This window comes from Sinohyriopsis cumingii, chromosome 5 (genome assembly GCF_028554795.1).
Source record: "Sinohyriopsis cumingii isolate HCF-2022 chromosome 5, ASM2855479v2, whole genome shotgun sequence".
Classification (NCBI taxonomy): Eukaryota; Metazoa; Mollusca; class Bivalvia; order Unionida; family Unionidae; genus Sinohyriopsis; species Sinohyriopsis cumingii.
The window spans coordinates 129,712,756-129,730,991 of NC_142965.1; the positions used below are offsets into that span (position 1 = coordinate 129,712,756).

Consider the following 18,236-nt stretch of genomic DNA (forward strand, 5'->3'; position numbering starts at 1 on the left):
GGCCGTCATGTATTTGTTTTTATGTGCCCCTCCCACTTCAAATCAACAACAATCAAGATTCACAATTTGCTCTTTTTTATGACTTCTGTTCCAGATTAAGTTGTTGTTGTTGTTGTAGGGCTCATTTTTCAGCACACAATAGGCTATACTTAGTGGCCAGTTTAATGGTAGAGGATGAACCCGTTAATACCCCTGAAAGTACCACTGACCCACGAGAAACTACCGGCAAGTTTTCTCGCATTGGCCGAGCCCAAGACTCAAACCCACGCAGACAGAGGTGAGATGGCAGTGATCTGTAACGCTAAGTTCTTTAGACCACTCAGTCATATCTAATGGAAGAACATAATCCTAGAGATATAGTTATTCTATGACAATAAACATCATCGTACACTAAATAATCTTTTTAATACTTTTCTAAATTATCTTTTCTTTATGTGTCTTGCACAAGAAAATCTATATCAACATTTCAAACATTACTGAAGGAATTATCGTCAATTCTGTTTCAATGCATTTCCACTATTGTCTCAAGCATTACAATCAGTCGAACAATATCCATGAGATATGAACACTATCAGGTCCAACCATTGACCTAAATTTGACATAAAATTGACCTGAAAGGCCAGTGGATCTATAATTTGTTATTAATTTTAGCAAGAACAAAAAGTTTGTGTGTGTGTGTGATTTGGATTTTTAATGTAGCTTTAACAATTTTAAAGTCATATTACTACAATGTCTGCAGTGTGACAGTTTATAGTGATGTCTAGCAATGGGGCATCATGCCGCAGACATGTAGGATGTCCCACCCAGTCACATTATCCTGACACCAGGCCGACCAGTCCTAACACTAACCTCTTAATGCTGAGCGCCAAGCAAGGCAGCTGTTAGTACCATTTTTGTAAGTCTTTGGTATGACTCAGCCAAGGATCGAACCCACGACCTTCTTCATCCGAAGCTGATGCTCTAACCATAAGCCACTGGAGTGGTCAAAAAGTTTGTTACTATTATTAGTAATACAAGCTATATTTGGTAAAAGAGACTGGATACTATGCCTTAAGCAAGGAGTGACTGAAATCCATCAAACCCAAATTAAGCATCTTACCCAGATTTTCCACTATATTCAATAATAATGTATAATAACCACTAAAACACTATGAATTATGTTACGAATAAAATCAGTCAAACTATCACAAATCAACAATATAAATAATTTAATCTGAAAAATATTTAATTTTGAACATTTAGTCACTATTATAATTCAACAAACGCAAGATCTTGACTTAAAATCTTTTAATTAGCAAACCTAGGGTTTCCTCTTGGGCTTCAACTGTTTCTTTGGGCAATTTGTCCACAATAAACATAAACACTTTCCTAATATCTGCATCATTAGAGTAGAGAAATGTCTGGTAGCCAAGCTCATTTCGGTAACCAAGCTCCTGTGTAAAACAAAATCATTCAAAATTTGTATATAATGGAGTCTGAAGATTAGACCGGTGCTTATCATTAATACATATATTTGCATGCTTTTATGCGAAAGGCCTATACAAGCAAAGTACCAATTTATTAAAGCATTATGTGTTATACAAATCCGCTTGTTCTAAGACCATTTTATTGTCACAGACCATAAAGTTCAAAATTATTAAAGGAAAGAGGAGGCTGAATTCTTTAAATACTCAAGTTTGAAATCTGAAATTTAGAAATAAATTTAATGTTATTGTAAATTTGGAGTCTGATGAATAATCAAATATAGAAGAAAAAAAATCTTTTGAGACAAAAATTAAGATGGTGATATTAAAATCACAGAATTCTCAACCAACTTTAGTTCCAATAATATTATCCTAAATTATCCAAATTTTTCCGTGATTTTTGGGTTGTATGGATAAGTTTTGAGTTTAGCATAATATTAATTATGAGATTTGCAAACATGGTCAAGTGATATATCAGTTATACTTTCAAATTAAGAACTTAATGAATGGCAAGAAATTATGAAATGCTAAGTCATAATTTGATAAAGTAGTTTTGTAATTCTAAGAATTACAGACTATTAAATCACAAACCATAGATAAAAAAATCTAATTTTTCTAGTAAGCAGTAGACAAATGGCACCATCATGACTGCCAGACACAATGTACACAATACAAATAGCACCATCATGACTGCCAGACACAACCTACATTAGACAAATGATGACATCATGACTGCCAGACACACTGTACAGTACACAAATGACACCATCATGACTGTCAGACACAATGTACAGTAGGCAAATAGCACCATCATGACTGCCAGACACACTGTACAGTATACAAATGACATCATCATGACTGCCAGATACAATGTACAGTAGACAAAAGGCTTTATCATGACTGCCAGATACAATGTACAGAAGACAAATGGCAACATCTAGACTGCCAGACACAATGTACATTAGACAAATGGTGCCATCATGACTGCCAGACAGTGTACAGTAGACAAATGGTGCCATCATTACTGCCAGACAGTGTACAGTAGACAAATGGTGCCATCATGACTGCCAGACACAATGTACAGTAGACAAATGGTGCCATCATGACTGCCAGACACATGTACAGTAGACACATGGTACCATCATAACTGCCAGACACAATGTACTGTAGACACAGGGTATCATCATGACCGCCAGACACATGTAAAGTAGACACATGGTACCATCATGACTGCCAGACACATGTACAGTAGACACATGGTACCATCATGACTGCAAGACACAAGGTACAGTAGGCACATGGTACCATCATGACTGCAAGACACAAGGTACAGTAGACACATGGTACCATCATGACTGCCAGACACAAGGTACAGTAGACACACTGTACCATCATGACTGCCAGACACATGTACAGTAGACACATGGTACCATCATAACTGTCAGACACAATGTACAGTAGACAAATGGTACCATCATGACTGCCAGACACAATGTACTGTAGACACAGGGTACCATCATGACTGCCAGACACATGTAAATAGACACATGGTACCATCATGACTGCAAGACAGATGTACAGTAGACACATGGTACCATCATAACTGCCAGACACAATGTACAGTAGACAAATGGTACCATCATGACTGTCAGACACAATGTACTGTAGACACAGGGTGCCATCATGACTGCCAGACACATGTAAATAGACACATGGTACCATCATGACTGCCAGACACATGTACAGTAGACACACGGTACCATCATGACTGCCAGACACAAGGTACAGTAGACACATGGTACCATCATGACTGCCAGACACAAGGTACAGTAGACACACGGTACCATCATGACTGCCAGACACAAGGTACAGTAGACACACAGTACCATCACGACTGCCAGACACAAGGTACAGTAGACACACTGTACCATCATGACTGCCAGACACAAGGTACAGTAGACACACAGTACCATCATGACTGCCAGACACAAGGTACAGTAGACACACAGTACCATTATGACTGCCAGACACATGTACAGTAGACACGCAGTACCATCATGACTGCCAGACACAATGTACAGTAGACACACAGTACCATCATGACTGCCTGACACAATGTACAGTAGACACATGGTACCATCATGACTACCAGACACAATGTAAAGAAGCTACTGCAAAGTTTCTAATGTAATATCATATAACTCAGTACTAAAACAAACAAATACCAAATTTCTCTATGTGAATATTTGTGGAATGTATCTGGATACAATCTGAATATTTATCATTGTTAAAAAGGGTATCTACATTTTTACTTTCTTATTTACTATTTGTTTATTTTGGTATTTATTTACACCCACACATACACATCCAGCTGCCATGAAAATGATGTGAACTCATTCATATAATTAAATCATATTAATAATCAAAGGAATGTAGATGTTATTTTCATCTATCTTCAAATTCAGTAAGATCAAAAACATTTTGAGCTGAATACTGATTATATGTAAAACAATTACAGTAACTCTCATTTACTTGATCTGTTAAATGCAGTGACTATCCCAAAAAAAATCCTCTTCTATGTCATGAGTTTTTGTTCAGAATGAAAATCTCACAGATTGAGTTTCATTGTAATACAATCATCATACCAAGGACTAAAACCATTCATTCACACAATTGATGCTTCAATTATATCTTAATTTTAACAATCCAAAATAGATTGAACTAGAGGAATATTTAATCTAAAACACTCCAATCCCAATTAAACAGCTCTGCGGAACAGATTTATGACCGGTTATATGACCCTGTGGTTTACCAGGTTTAATGTTATTCTCAAGTAAACTAATTCAATGTTGCATACTTCAAAACTGAAGTCAGTGAACCAGTCAACAGATCAAGCTCTTCAGGACTGATATCATTAAAAACCAAACCACAACTGTAACCATACTACTAAATATGTATCAAGCACTATTAAATGGCACCTCAGCAAAGTAGTGACTATACAGTGTGAACTAAAAGTAAATTTAGAAAAATGTAAAAAATGAAGAAATACACAAAAATCCAATAAAGAAAAACCCATCCAAATAAATGTAAATATCAAAATACAACAAGAAATAATATAATAGATACAAAATGTAAAAATATGTTAAAAAGTATATAAAGGCTATGTAATATCATACAAGGAAACAATTAGTAAATTCACCTTCAGTGTTACTAATTACCACCTATATATATATATATATATATATATATATATATATATATATATATATATATATATATATATATATATATATAACTGTTCAAGCAAGAGAATACAAAATCTGTCACTAAAACATCTTGTGAAGGTTATGCCTAAAAGGATTTGCTTTTCTCTTGGAACATAATTTATTCAAAGTTGAGTACATTTAGAGTTTTACAGACTGCATTCTGGAGAAAAATATGATCTGAAAGACTACGTCCTATTTAACACACAAACCTGGATATACTTGGCCAGGTCAGTTCCCATTCTGAACTTGGCTGACATTGCCGCTGGTAGTGTGTTGGGTAAGTCAATTTCATTGTTGATTGTTTTAAGACAGCGCACAATGGACGAAACAATCAGTTCAGTGGTAAACTGCTTCAAACTTTCTACATTTTCATCAAGGTCACTGTAATAAACAAGTGCATCAGTAAGTACATGAAGTAAACCACATTTTTGCAAGAATTTTTTTCTTACCCTTAATCAGAAATAACAAAATACTCAAAGAATACAGCTGGAAATCTCCTTTGGAAATTGTTGTTTAGATACAGAAAAGATTCAGATTTACAGATTTCAAAATTACTATTTTTACTTGCGACAACACAAGTCTAACTGCAAACTGCACTGACCTAGATCTGAATTAAGAATTATTGTTTATGTCATTAAATATACTCGGTTCCTATGAGTAAAACAACATGACATAAAAAAGATGATGGCATAGCTTAATTTATTTTGATACATTCTTTTTACAGCCTTAAATGCATAACTGTCATGAAAAAAGCACACACACACACACACACACACACATATATATATGGGATAAATGACATTAAGATGCCAAAAATTACATAAAACTGGATCTCTAAGATACAACTATCTCTATTGAAAACAATAAAAGCTTAAGAAAAATAAATACAGATGACTATTCAAATGCCCACTAATGGCAACTAATCAAGTCCTGGCAATAAAACCAAGATGCATCTTAAGGACTGCTCCAACTGGTCAAAACTAAAGGTAGGTTTGGTCAACAGAGAGGGCACGTAATTCACTGACTATGTATAATAAAGCAAATGCTATCAGGAAACAGGTTTTGTAGGAAAGAAGCTTCATGGAGATCCTGACTAAAAGCTCAAATCTGTTGAAATTCAGCCCCAAGACACAGTCCAGAACAAAAATCGCACTTAGGAAAACAATGTTGAGTGATTTAGTCCTATAAAGTCAAAGTTGGAAAACAAGTAAGAAAGGTCATTGTTATAACCAAGATCCCCCTGCCATGATCATGGGACATACCCTTAATAGTAATTGGAGCCAACTTATTTTGTTCGAGCAGGCAAAGAAAAAAAGTCAGCCACTTGTTGGACAGAAGTGCTCAAAGGGACAATGTTTTTAAGCCTTTAAAATGGAGGATCTTTCCATGATTGAAGGGTTGAATTGTTTTTGCTGTGAAGTTCTCCAGACAAGAGCTAAGCATGAGGAAGAAGACAGTCCGGACAATTATGGAACATGTGGATCCGAGACTGTTTGAGAAGATTTGGCCTGGCCAGGATCTTGCAGTTAGATATCTTGTCAGATTGAGAAGATCATTAATCCAGGATTTGTCCCAGTGGAAAGTGACAATCAAGATCATTTTGCACTTCTGGCCCCTCTGATTCTGTAGAATCTTAGGAACTAAGATCATGGGGGTGTATGCAATGGGACATGGCCCTCTCAAGTGAGAGGAAAACAATTGACTGACCAAACCTTGGGATCCTGTACTAGGGAGACGAAGGTGGACAGTGTGTGATTCCACCTGGTTGTAAAAAAAATGAATCACCAGATGCCCCCAAAGCTGGCAAATCTGATAAAAGAACAACACGTAGAAGGACCATTCAGGAAGGAGAATCTGTTCCCTCCTTGACAGAGAATCAGCCAAGACATTGAGCATTGAGTCTAATGGGAATATATCTTATCTGGATGTTTGTCTTGCACTGTGCACACCAACAGTGGAATACCCAAACATGCTGTACAGTTGGGGTGATTTGGTAGTGCCCTGTTTGAGGAGGTATGTCACCATTGCCACGGTAGTGCCCTGTTTGAGGAGGTATGTCACCCTTGCCAAGTTGGCTGACATGATGAACACTATCTTATTTTGAAGACGGCCACACCAAAAAAGAAAGGCTTTAATGATAGATTTTAACTCCAACAAATTGATGTTAAAACCTGTGTCCTCCGGGTCCAAATGGTCATTGACAGTATATATGAACACTAACAGATGGGTTCCTTAACCAGATGTCTTAGCATTTGTAAACACAGTAACATCAGGTGTTTGACAGGTACTCCTGTTGTGAGCCAACAATAATACTATCTTGTAATTGAGCTGCATGAAAGAGTTACACCCTTCTGATATGAAGGTCATCTGTAGAAGCATCCCAGCAGGTCATCTGTAAAGGGTGCCTGTAGAAGCATCCCAGCAGGATACGAATGTCATCTGTAAAGGGTGCCTGTAGAAGCATCCCAGCAGGATACGAAGGTCATCTGTAAAGGGTGCCTGTAGAAGCATCCCAGCAGGATACGAAGGTCATCTGTAAAGGGTGCCTGTAGAAGCATTCCAGCAGGATAAGATCCACTGTGGCATACAACAATTCACAAAGTTGCAGAAACACCCTAATTGAGATCCATTTTGTGTTAGATTCTGTAAATTTGACTATTCCAACCAACCAAAGGTGGTGAAGACGTACCAGGTTGAGGATTCTGTGAGTTTGACTATTCCAACCAACCAAAGGTGGTGAAGACGTACCAGGTTGAGGATTCTGTGAGTTTGACTATTCCAACCAGCTAATGGTGGGGAAGACATACCAGGTTGAGGATTCTTTGAGTTTGACTATTCCAACCAACCAAAGGTGGTGAAGACCATGATTCTGACCAGCCAATGGTGGGGAAGATGTACCAGGTTGAGGTGGACAAGAAAATCCATAGCCAGATGGATGAACTACTGAGATGGACAAAGATTGGAAGAAAGAGTTATTGCCCTTGGTCTATATATTATAGACAGAAAATGACAACTTTTCTTCTTTGAATGGGCTGGATTGGGGACTTACCAACTGATCATAGAACCTATATTATGTATTTTCTTTCACTAGGATGGAACTGATCATATGTTTCTGTTGAATGTCTAATTACATTGTCATGGAAATAGATGCAGTCAAATGGGAGATGAATACAATAGAGTGGAGAATTTTCATAAATGCCCATCGATGTATGATCAAGCCAGGAGAGAGTGTAAAACTGATAACAGTTTCCTCGTCATGTAAACTGCAGGAATTTCCATAACAAAGAATGGATCGGAACATGAAAATATGAATCTGTCAGATGAAGACAGAAGGCAAATTCATTCAGATGGATGGGAAAGTGGACTGATCTTGTCATTCCTATCTTGACTGCCATTGGTCACCCTAACCATAAATGGATTGGAGGAAAAATCCAGAAATTGTGGATTCTGAAAAATCTAAACCACCCACTTCCTGATGAGCATCCAGATCTCCAGCTACAAAAGTCTAATGGTACTTCCATCAGGAATGGAGAGGAAGAAGGGGGATGGGGCAAAATGAGAATTGAAGCACCTCTTAGGCAATTTTGATCATCCACTCACTTGGCATATAGAGACTGACCAAGCGCTGTTTGAAAAATTCAAGAGACAGACACTACTGGATAACTGTCTGCAGGCAGTTGGGGACATGAGTCAACAGCAAGAAAGCAGAGGCATAGGGATAGAGAAACTTTCTTTCAGACCTATTTGATACAACTGCCTCTGAAACTGATTACAGATTGTCTTCATGTATAAGCTTGGGATCATTGCTAGCTTTTGGGTTGTGCAGCGAACAATCCAAAATCTCTTTGTACTGGGTCAACATGCCATAAAGGGTGAATAGGAGATGATGTACAAGGTAATGATTGCTGCAGAGAGAGATGAAGGGGCAGTTCTTGGGACACCTGCCTCCTCAATTTCTCTATCTTGCCACTGAACAGAAGAGGTGATTAAAAGAGAGATTCACAGAGTCAGGGCAGGATGTGCATTGCTGGACTTGTTGGCAAACTTGTAAAAATTGCCACAGATACCTATTCCAACAACAAAGATTTTACCACTATATTGCAAATGACCTTTGAAGTGGTGTGTAGAATGTCTTCATCCACTGTATAAGAGCAGGCAAAGTCAGATGAACTGCAGTGTAGTTCTTGTCTAATGCCTCAAGATATGTGGAGAAGGCATCAGAATGGATCTTATACCAGCAAGATTGCAAAGAATGCTGGAAGCTGACTCTCACAAAAAACAAAGGTTTTGGAATTACCTTGGTCACTGATCTTGGCAGATAGACCCTCTGCAATTTCCTTAATTTTTTCCATCTGCAGGGGAAGATGGAAGAAAGGCTGATTTCCCCATCACATAAAGCAATGAGGCACTGGTGTAACAGACTATGTATTCATTGTATATGCCAGACATGGGGCATGAGATTTCTCCCTGGATTTGTATTCTTGCATTTGCATAATTAGTTGTCATATTTGATTCTAAAACAACAAAGCATGAAAGAAAGAAAAAGAAATGCATAAATAAACAGTTTGTGCAAACACAAACTTCAAAACATTCTAATGCAGTCTGAGAATCCCCCAAAAAAAGTCCACATAGTTGAACAAAATTCACATAATTATGGTCAAAATTAAAAACATGATGAATGCCACCTGTATAATAATCCTTAAAATACCCGAAATAAAATCCTCACTGGATGGGATGGAAAGTGACACACATTTCCAATGGATTTTGGGAAGTGAAGTGAATGATGTCAGTTCATAAGCCAAAGCTTAAAACTAACACCACCTGTAGGTGCCAAGGGGAGGTAATGGGCTTGAGCTATTGCCTTTGTCTATATATAATATAGATTGGAAAGAAGAATTTTCATTATTCCCAAGTCCTGTAACTCATCTTATAAATGAACAATAAATAATTCCCAACATAATCTATGAATTGTTCCAAGTAGCAGAGTAATGATTTACTGTAACAGTGCATTTTGTTTCAACAGCTTACTGCTCATTTCAATGTTCTCACTTTCCTAATTTCTCATAATTCAAGCAATGGATTATCCCAGCTATATGTGAAGCTACAGCTTGGTTTGATTATGAGGGTTTAATGCAATTTTCAGCACACGATAGGCTATGCATGACAACCAGTATGTTTGGTAGATGATGAACCTGGGAAAATCTGGGAGGAACCACCATTACCCATGGGAAGCTGGTGGCAAACTTTCTCATGCACCCACAATGACTGATCCAAAACCAGAACTGATCTGGACAGAAGTTAGATGTCAATGATCTGTAAAGGCAAGTGCCATAGACCACTCAGTCACCTGGGCCCCACTTTATATGAAGGATTATTCAGACCCTTGTTATTTGCTAAGAATAGATCAATTTATTAAAATACAAAGCACTGTAACAGAAGGCAAATGTAGGTTAAGTTTTCCCATAAAAACTTAAGAGTAGGATAAACCATACAATCAAATTTGATCTAGTATAGACAGTCCTCACCCACCCATCCCACACACACTAATATGCAACCAAAAAATGCTAAGCATGTACACTGAACAAAAAAGTTTACACAAAAAGGAAGAGCCCCTCTTTTATTTAAATTTTTTGTCACAACTGACAATATTATCAATAAAAAAATTCTCATGGAAAAGAGGTTTTATTTGTTGATTTCCTTAAGTTTGTCCACTGTTCAATATTTTGTGTCACACATATTTAATTAAATGTATTGTAAAAGAAGGCAGTACTTGCAGTTTTTAATGTTTGCAAAGAGAAATATGTTTTACTGAGAGGTTTCATGATATGCAATTTTTATTTTTACTCTTTACTGCATATAAAATTTTCCTCAACCATTAATCATGATTGTTTGCAAAAAGTGGATGTAAATAAAGGAATATTCTCAATGCTTAATCACCTAAACTTTTTTTCCCGACTGTTATCATCATTTTGAATTAAATTATTTTCTATGACCTTTAAATAGATAGTACTTGGGTTTTTCATTGAACCATCAGTCATTATCATTTCTAATGATGTAAGTATTAAAAGTGAGAAAGTCATAATTTTTTTAAACAATTCCTTAAAGTTAGAATGATGAGAGTGCTGTTCAAGCATGATGTAGTTCTGATTAATGAGAAACATGCCGCAAGGCTTACATTAAAAAAATCAAGGTTTGATGAGGCATGAAGCACAAGCTATTTTTGTGTCATCTTTAATAAGTCTTAAAGGCCTAGAATTTTTTAAAAATTCTTTGTAGCCAGAAAGACTATCAGATTTACAACAAATTACTAGTCCTGCAAGGTCTTCACTAATCTTTCACAAGCTGACTGGTTGGTGATTACGGAAACCTGATTAGCCATTATTCCTTGGGCTATTTAACTCATACTCGTATGATGGCTTTTCACATTTAAATGTGCTAAAAGAAAACTTTTTTAGTGTGTCGATTAAAACAGATGCAAATGATATCACAAGAATTCAGTCAGCTGTGCTCATTCCCTTACCTATTAAAATATGTTACTCATGAGCTTAAAAAACAACCACAATAATGACCTGCAAACTAAAAAATACATAAATGCCTGGAAAGGCATTGTGAATTATCACTTTTATCGCTCCTAATCAATGAATGACTTTCATGAAATAGTTCATCACATACTGTTTCTATTTGACCCCATTCAGTCCCAGACTCTCCGAGATGCATGAATTTACTTTGCATTTCTCACTATTAAAAACTGCTATATAAACAGCATTAAGATTCTTGATAATATTCTTAATGGCGAAATCTAAAATGAAACTTTGACCACACAAATTAATTTAACAGTGCAATGCCAGTCTGGAATAAACTTTGCTTAAATTCAGTTTGTATTGACGGCAACACTAGGAGGTCTCATCTGAATTAACTCTACAGTTTGATTAAATCAATTAAATAGTTTCTGATAAAAGAAAGCTTAAAAAGGTTTGTAAATATACCAACCATCCAATTGACCGGAGGGAGTGGATGATAATTTTGTCCACCTCCTCCATCTTGATATATCATGTGACTTAAGTGTTCCTGCGTGAAGACCGCAAATGATTCCCTCGAAGTACACATTCGTTCCGGATTTATTGATTGGTAAACGTAGGTTCAGGACATTTATTTTTAAATTAAATAGCAAAACATTTTTATTTTTAAAAAAATCGTATTCGTAATGCTGATAGCTCAATGATTTTTCTGTAAGTATTTTTTATGCTGTACAAGGCATTTTAAATCTAACAATATTGTATCCAAATTGCTTTCATAAATAAACGTTTAATGACATAATTCTTAATATTTAATAATAATAATAATAATAATAACCTACTGAATGTTCATTTCACTCCTGCAATTTTGTGTCAAGTTTCGTTTTAAAATATAAAATATTAAATATCAAACATGTCCGTGTCTACCGAGTTCAATTTTCGACTAAAGAAAATCGTTTTTGAAGTTTATTTTCATTCGTAAATGATTTTATAATAGGTCTTCTACAATAATGTTCATATAAACGTTTTTTCTATATATAAAAAAACAAAACAATTGGAAGCAGGTAAGAATAATCTGAATGGCATTATCGAACAAAATTGTTAAGAGAATACACATACTGATTTTGCCACGCAAATTAATGGCCTTAACAAGAAGAACACAGCAACACTAACACATTGTCAAACTGCCAGAAAAAAAGAATGATGAATTTAAACAAAAAGAACTCGATAAAAAAAGAATTAATTCATTAAAAAGCGAAACTCATGCCATGATGTTCGTTCGTATTGTACATACTTCTCTAAATCCATATGATAATAAATCAGATTATGAATCAGGAGATGTCATTCTTAGTGAGCTAACTGACCTTAAAGAAATTGTGGAGTTTTTTTTATGCATTTGGTCTAATACTACACCTGGAACATTAAATAATATTTATGGGTTTAACTGTGTCACATCACCTTTTGCTGAGCACACGTGTAGATAATTCACAACAAAATCTCTTTAAAATTAAAATGTCAGAATTATATGCAGTTTGTTACGGCTAAAAGTTTGAAGCTCTTTTACAGTAAAAATATTTCCTTTTATATTTGGTTAGAGGTGAACAACCAACGTACACTAGCGTATTTTATGGCATTTGTCGTAACGATATAGTTCCTCTTTTACCCAGGTCTAATCCGTGGGGTCTAAAACCAAATGAGCCGTTTGTGTACCACGAAATATCAGTTCACGTCCATCTGGAATCACAATACAATTTCGACAGGGATGGAGTTCCAGTTCCCGAATATAAGTAAGTACAATGAGCCACACAAAAGTTACAAATATAAATCTCTGTCTCTTGAGGTCATTGAACGTACACAAGAAAAAGATACAATCGACAAGATGGTCCGGTTTTCTTTTCTTGTTCTGGTCATCCTTTCATTCATCGAGTTTGTTTTCATATCCATGAATGAAACACTGACAATCCAACTCGACTCTTTTAAGGACAAACGTGCGAATCTTTGGACACACATTCCACAGACTGGACACACATTCAATAATTCACAAGCATTTTCTGTTGCTGCAATTGTGTCATGCGAGGTCGCTCTGATCACGCTTGACTCACAAATGGTGGTCTACTGACTGAACATTTAATCATTGGGAGTGGGGTGGTCGTTCAAAAAAACATTATCTCGACGTTAAACAACCACATCTCTACCGACAGTAAATATGTGCTCCAAACAAACTGCCAAATCATTGGTCGCATTTTTGTAGGAAGAGAAACTGTAACCTAGAAATGCCGTGATATGCTTGAATGGCATCTAAATTATATTGGTCATGACATACTGAATGTATTTTGCATCTAGAAAATGGGGCCCTCGAAACACGAGATCCCCATAAACGACTTGAGGGTAAACTTTCAACATGTAACGAGGGGCTAACATATCTTAAATTTTATGTTTTCATGAACTCCACACACGGTCTCTTTCGAAATTCCTGTTTGTTTCAAAGGAATTTCTTTTTCATTTTTTACTTGGCTCCGTTTGATTGCCTAATCCATTTCTATAACTGCTTCCATTCTGGTTTATCGGTTTTTCTCCATAAACTGTAGTTACTGCGATTTCGCGGGCTAAATGCATCTCATCTGATCCACAAACATAAGATATTGCGTAGTCCCCTGCCTGAAGGAGGTGAGTCAGATGAAAGATAGTCTTTCCATCGGTCATGATAAGCTAATCATGTGATTTTTTGGATCTGTTGACTTTTGCCCAAGATTCTGGAAGAGAATAATTATGCGGGTGCTAAAAAAATCATTTCAAACGGGAGATTTCAGGCTGCCGAGAGCGATCGAAACTTACCATTCAATCTCGATCTTCTGCTTGACACTGTCGTTGGAACACCCCTAACATAGACTCCAGTAAAAACAAAAACGCATCTACTTTCTTTGCAGGGGCTTGTTAATTGAACTCTTTCAATTTGACCTTGTAACTGTAAGTTGTGGTCCTAGATTTTCTGGACTCTCTCAGTCTTGGAGAGGAGGAGATGAATTGTGTTGGATAATTGTCCATTAACCACGAAAGATCACACTTCTAATCAGAGATTTACTGACTAATTCAAAAGTACACCTCTAGCAAGACTTAAGGACTATTCCTATCAAGATTCGAAAGTGTTATTTCTGTCAGGACTACAGAGAGGAGAAAGCATGACCCAAGACAACAGTACTGATACATGCTATCAATATCAAGAGAATGGTGATGGTGAATATATGTGGGTATTGGTCAGTAGATTTATGTGCTGATCAGTACATTTAGTTTTGAGATTAGATGTACCGTATGAAGTATTAGTCTTCCTAGCTGATTTACTTAACTAGCAAAATGTTAATATATATTTACTATTTTAACTGTGTGTTGGATGAACAGAAAGTACAAATATATAATATTCATTGCACGGAAACACAGTATTACGATTTAAGTAGGAGTTCATTTTAAATAAAAATTATCAAGTCGACATAGGCGTACGCTATTCGAGAGTTCATAGGAGGAGTAGGTATATACTCTCAACAGATGCCTGATATGAGCAATGCTTTGATTAAGGGCATAATAAGTACTGACAATAAAACAAATGAATTTTAGTTGTGTTTAAATATCTGGAAATCAATCTAAACTGAAGTGTAAAGCTGTCAAAAATGCATGTAAACCCCCACCCCATTATACTCATTCTTTGTGTTGGTAATAATTCACAAGTCTATGGTATTTCAATCTATATTTAGTACATTTTATGTGTATGTGTTTCTATTTTTCTTCGAGCTTTCAACATTACAGAACATGCTGTGGCGACGTCACTATCCAGACCCATATCTTTCCACCAACACGTTGTTAAATATTTAATAGTCGTTTAAGTGGAGGTGTTTTACTATTGCCTTGTGTAAATAACTTTTCATCGGAGTTAGCTATAATAATACATCTACGCACCATTGTAAAAATATTTGTATACATTGACTATAGTTGATAAACGCCGGCTTGGCCTACATGGGCCTATGTTGGTCAACCGATTAAAAACAAAATAAATAGCACGATTTCTATACCAATATCAGCAAATACTATATATTTTGTTGACAAATAAACAAAAGTAACTTAAACTCAGCAATTTGAAATTATTTCTTTTTCGTAATCGTCGACATTGTTGTTGCTATACGAAAATGTTAAGATGGCATTTTTTATTGGTTAAAGGAATAATTCACGTTGGTCCGTGTTTTGAATAATAGTTACCAGTGCTGAACAAAAATAGTCTCGGTATAATTTGTGACCGATTTTAGGCATCAGTGCGTTTCCCAATCAGCGTTTACTATTTTAAAAAAAATAAAAATTTGATACTGAGTGCATACATTTCAACTCTGTATGTAATCCATACCTAAATTTTACAGTTGTGAAATATTGGAGAGTTTAATAAAGTTTAAAGTAATCTTCACTGCGTTCCTAATATAGTAAACAAACATGGTGGACGTTAGAGCAGAAATTAGGATAATTTGAAATTTGATCGCAAATTGCAACTGATACAATGGTTTTGCTTGTCGTATAATTATTAAGAAGGCTTATATTTAGAAAGTTTTCGGTTTCTGAGAATAGGATGGCGTCAGAAGAAATAAACTTTTTGAAGAATCAAGGTTTGTAAGTGTGGATGGCGGGTCGTATTATACATGTTGAGACAGATTTTGACAATTAAGTTTGCTTTGTAACGAACCGATTTTAAGTAAATGTCTTCTTTTGGTTTGTTTCCGTTTCGTTGATTCTACATATGTAATGCTTTATTGTGCAATGCATCACGCTGACTTGTTCTTACTTTTGAACAACAATCTATATTGGGTCAATTTGCATGGACGAAGTTCGCGTGCTGCATTCAGTGTAGTCCATTTTCTCTTACCCTTCCCACTCCATTTAAGATATTTTGCCATTTATGTTGGGATATGAGGACAATCATTAACGTGCTCTCAGCTTGATGAATCTGGCTTTCTCCAGGTTACTGAGACAGGTTTCTGGTCATTGTTTTCAAAATAAATATTTTGAGGATTATCTGACCTTTCGTTTTGCTTGAAATATTATGTGATTTTCATTTACTTTATTTAAAATTTTCTACAGCAACATTGAAAAGAGATTTATTAATGATATCACATGACTATTCCATCTCTGATTTAATGGGCATATAGGTTGTCACATTTGGTTAGTGATGTGCCTAGGAATGCAGATTATGAGTACCAGGTGAAATTTCATCAACACTATAGTTTCATCTCATCTATCAGAGGATTAAAATTATAGTGAACATTATAATCATATTAATTAGAACATTCACAAATATTATGCAAACATTTAAAGCATTTTGATTTCCATTACCATCTGATTCTGCATTTTAAACTATGAGAACTGCTTCTCCCACTCTGTTCTCTAAGATCTCACATGTTTTGCAGTATTTTATCAGTGTCTTTCAAACTATACATTCCAAGTTTGAGTCAGTTCTGTTGTCTTCACTTGTGTTGTCACTGGTCAATTTGTTTGCATTTCATTAGCATTAGTATCCTTTTCATTATTAATGATTGGACAGTTCAAATTCTGAGAAAGCTTTTGATATTTTTATGATTTATATATGTCATGATTTATATATGTGTCATGATTGTCATCACCAGTTTAGACACCATTAAAATAACTTGGGTTTGTTTTCCAAACAATTTCTGGTGCTTACATATACATTCAGCAGAATATTGGTTTCATTGATATTGATATAAAGATTAGCTGTTAAGGGGCCATCCATTTAGCACATATGCATATAGTGGGGTAACCCAAATATATATGCTTGCATATGGGGGGTCTACTGATAATGCATGTATGCATAGGAAATGGTTTGGGGTGAAACCTCGATAATAATTTGTCTAATACATAACCTGTTCGACTGGGTTCAGTCGAGGTTTGAATTTTAGCAGACACTAGACAAACTGTTTAATGTTATGCAACATATTTCTTTGATGCAGCCAGACATTCAACATCGGTGGCCTATCTGTTTTATTAAACACGTTAATATTATTAATCCTCTTTCTACATGGATTAAATATAGGCCATTCTACACAATTCAGGGGTGGGTGTGTGCCAAGTGTACGTACACAGGTGGGGTGTGTGTAAAAATGTATGCATGTGTATGGGGGTGGGTGGGTGTCTGGAGAGGGTCCAGCTTTGCCAGATTTTTGCATATGTACTAAATGGCTGGCCCATAATTAGTCATACTGGCTTCATGCCTTTTTACCTTATTCAAGCTGTTAGCTATTCCACAGATTGGAGCATCACAGTCAGCATGTGAAATTGATACCAACCCATTGGTACTGTAGCAGCTAAATTTCCTGTAGACTGGCCAAAATTATGAGTAGTAGATCATCTGGCCGGTTTCATATTTTGGTATATCGAGTTAATTTAATATAGCAATAATATATTTTATGATATTAAGATAAATAATGAAAGCCATGCAAGAAATAAATGATGGTGAATTGTTTCTGATGATCTGTGAATCTTGAACATAGCAATCCAATATGCTGTGTGAGCTTGGATTGGAAATAACTACCATAAGGTCTGTGTCCAGTTGACATTTGCAACTCCAGTTAAAATTTCTTCTGGATCTATGTGATGTCTCATAGCACATGCTACTTCTGATTCCCGGTTTCAACATGTAGAGGTATTTGGAAGCCTCCAAGCCATCAGAGGCTAAAAAATCAAAATCAAAGCAGCCAAGGGAAAACAGTTCTTCAAAAGGAACGATAAAACTAACAACCCAGAATAATATATTGCTTAAAGTCATCTTTCAACCAACCTAATTTCATGGGCAGCTGTATTTTCTGATAGTACAGCATTACCGTTAAAGGCTGGTTCTGATGCTGTCATTGATGGCAAGTCAGTGGATGGCGATCATGATTAGCCATGTAATAGGAATCTTATATTTTGATGAAGACTTTATAATAAGATCTCATTTGTAATTCATA

The 18,236-nt window shown here is 35.9% G+C and overlaps 2 protein-coding genes across 3 annotated transcripts in view; one reads left to right on the forward strand and one right to left on the reverse strand.

The window, feature by feature from the left end:
• LOC149800232 (coiled-coil domain-containing protein 22 homolog) overlaps positions 1 to 11,804 on the reverse strand; it is a 52,873-nt gene extending 41,069 nt beyond the window's left edge. The window contains exons 1-3 of the mRNA XM_089959801.1: positions 11,720 to 11,804; positions 4,939 to 5,110; positions 1,301 to 1,433 (exon numbers count right to left, since the gene is read on the reverse strand). Of these exons, the coding sequence (XP_089815927.1) occupies positions 1,301 to 1,433; positions 4,939 to 5,110; positions 11,720 to 11,769 (355 nt within the window). The 5' untranslated portion in view covers positions 11,770 to 11,804. The remainder of the gene's footprint in view (positions 1 to 1,300; positions 1,434 to 4,938; positions 5,111 to 11,719) is intronic.
• Positions 11,805 to 15,688: 3,884 nt separating this feature from the next.
• Positions 15,689 to 18,236, forward strand: part of LOC149800233 (sodium channel and clathrin linker 1-like) — a 107,024-nt gene continuing 104,476 nt past the window's right edge. For both annotated transcript variants that reach the window (XM_089959802.1, XM_089959803.1), the window contains exon 1: positions 15,689 to 15,884. In XM_089959802.1, coding sequence (XP_089815928.1) covers positions 15,848 to 15,884 — 37 coding nt within the window. In that variant the 5' untranslated portion in view covers positions 15,689 to 15,847. The remainder of the gene's footprint in view (positions 15,885 to 18,236) is intronic.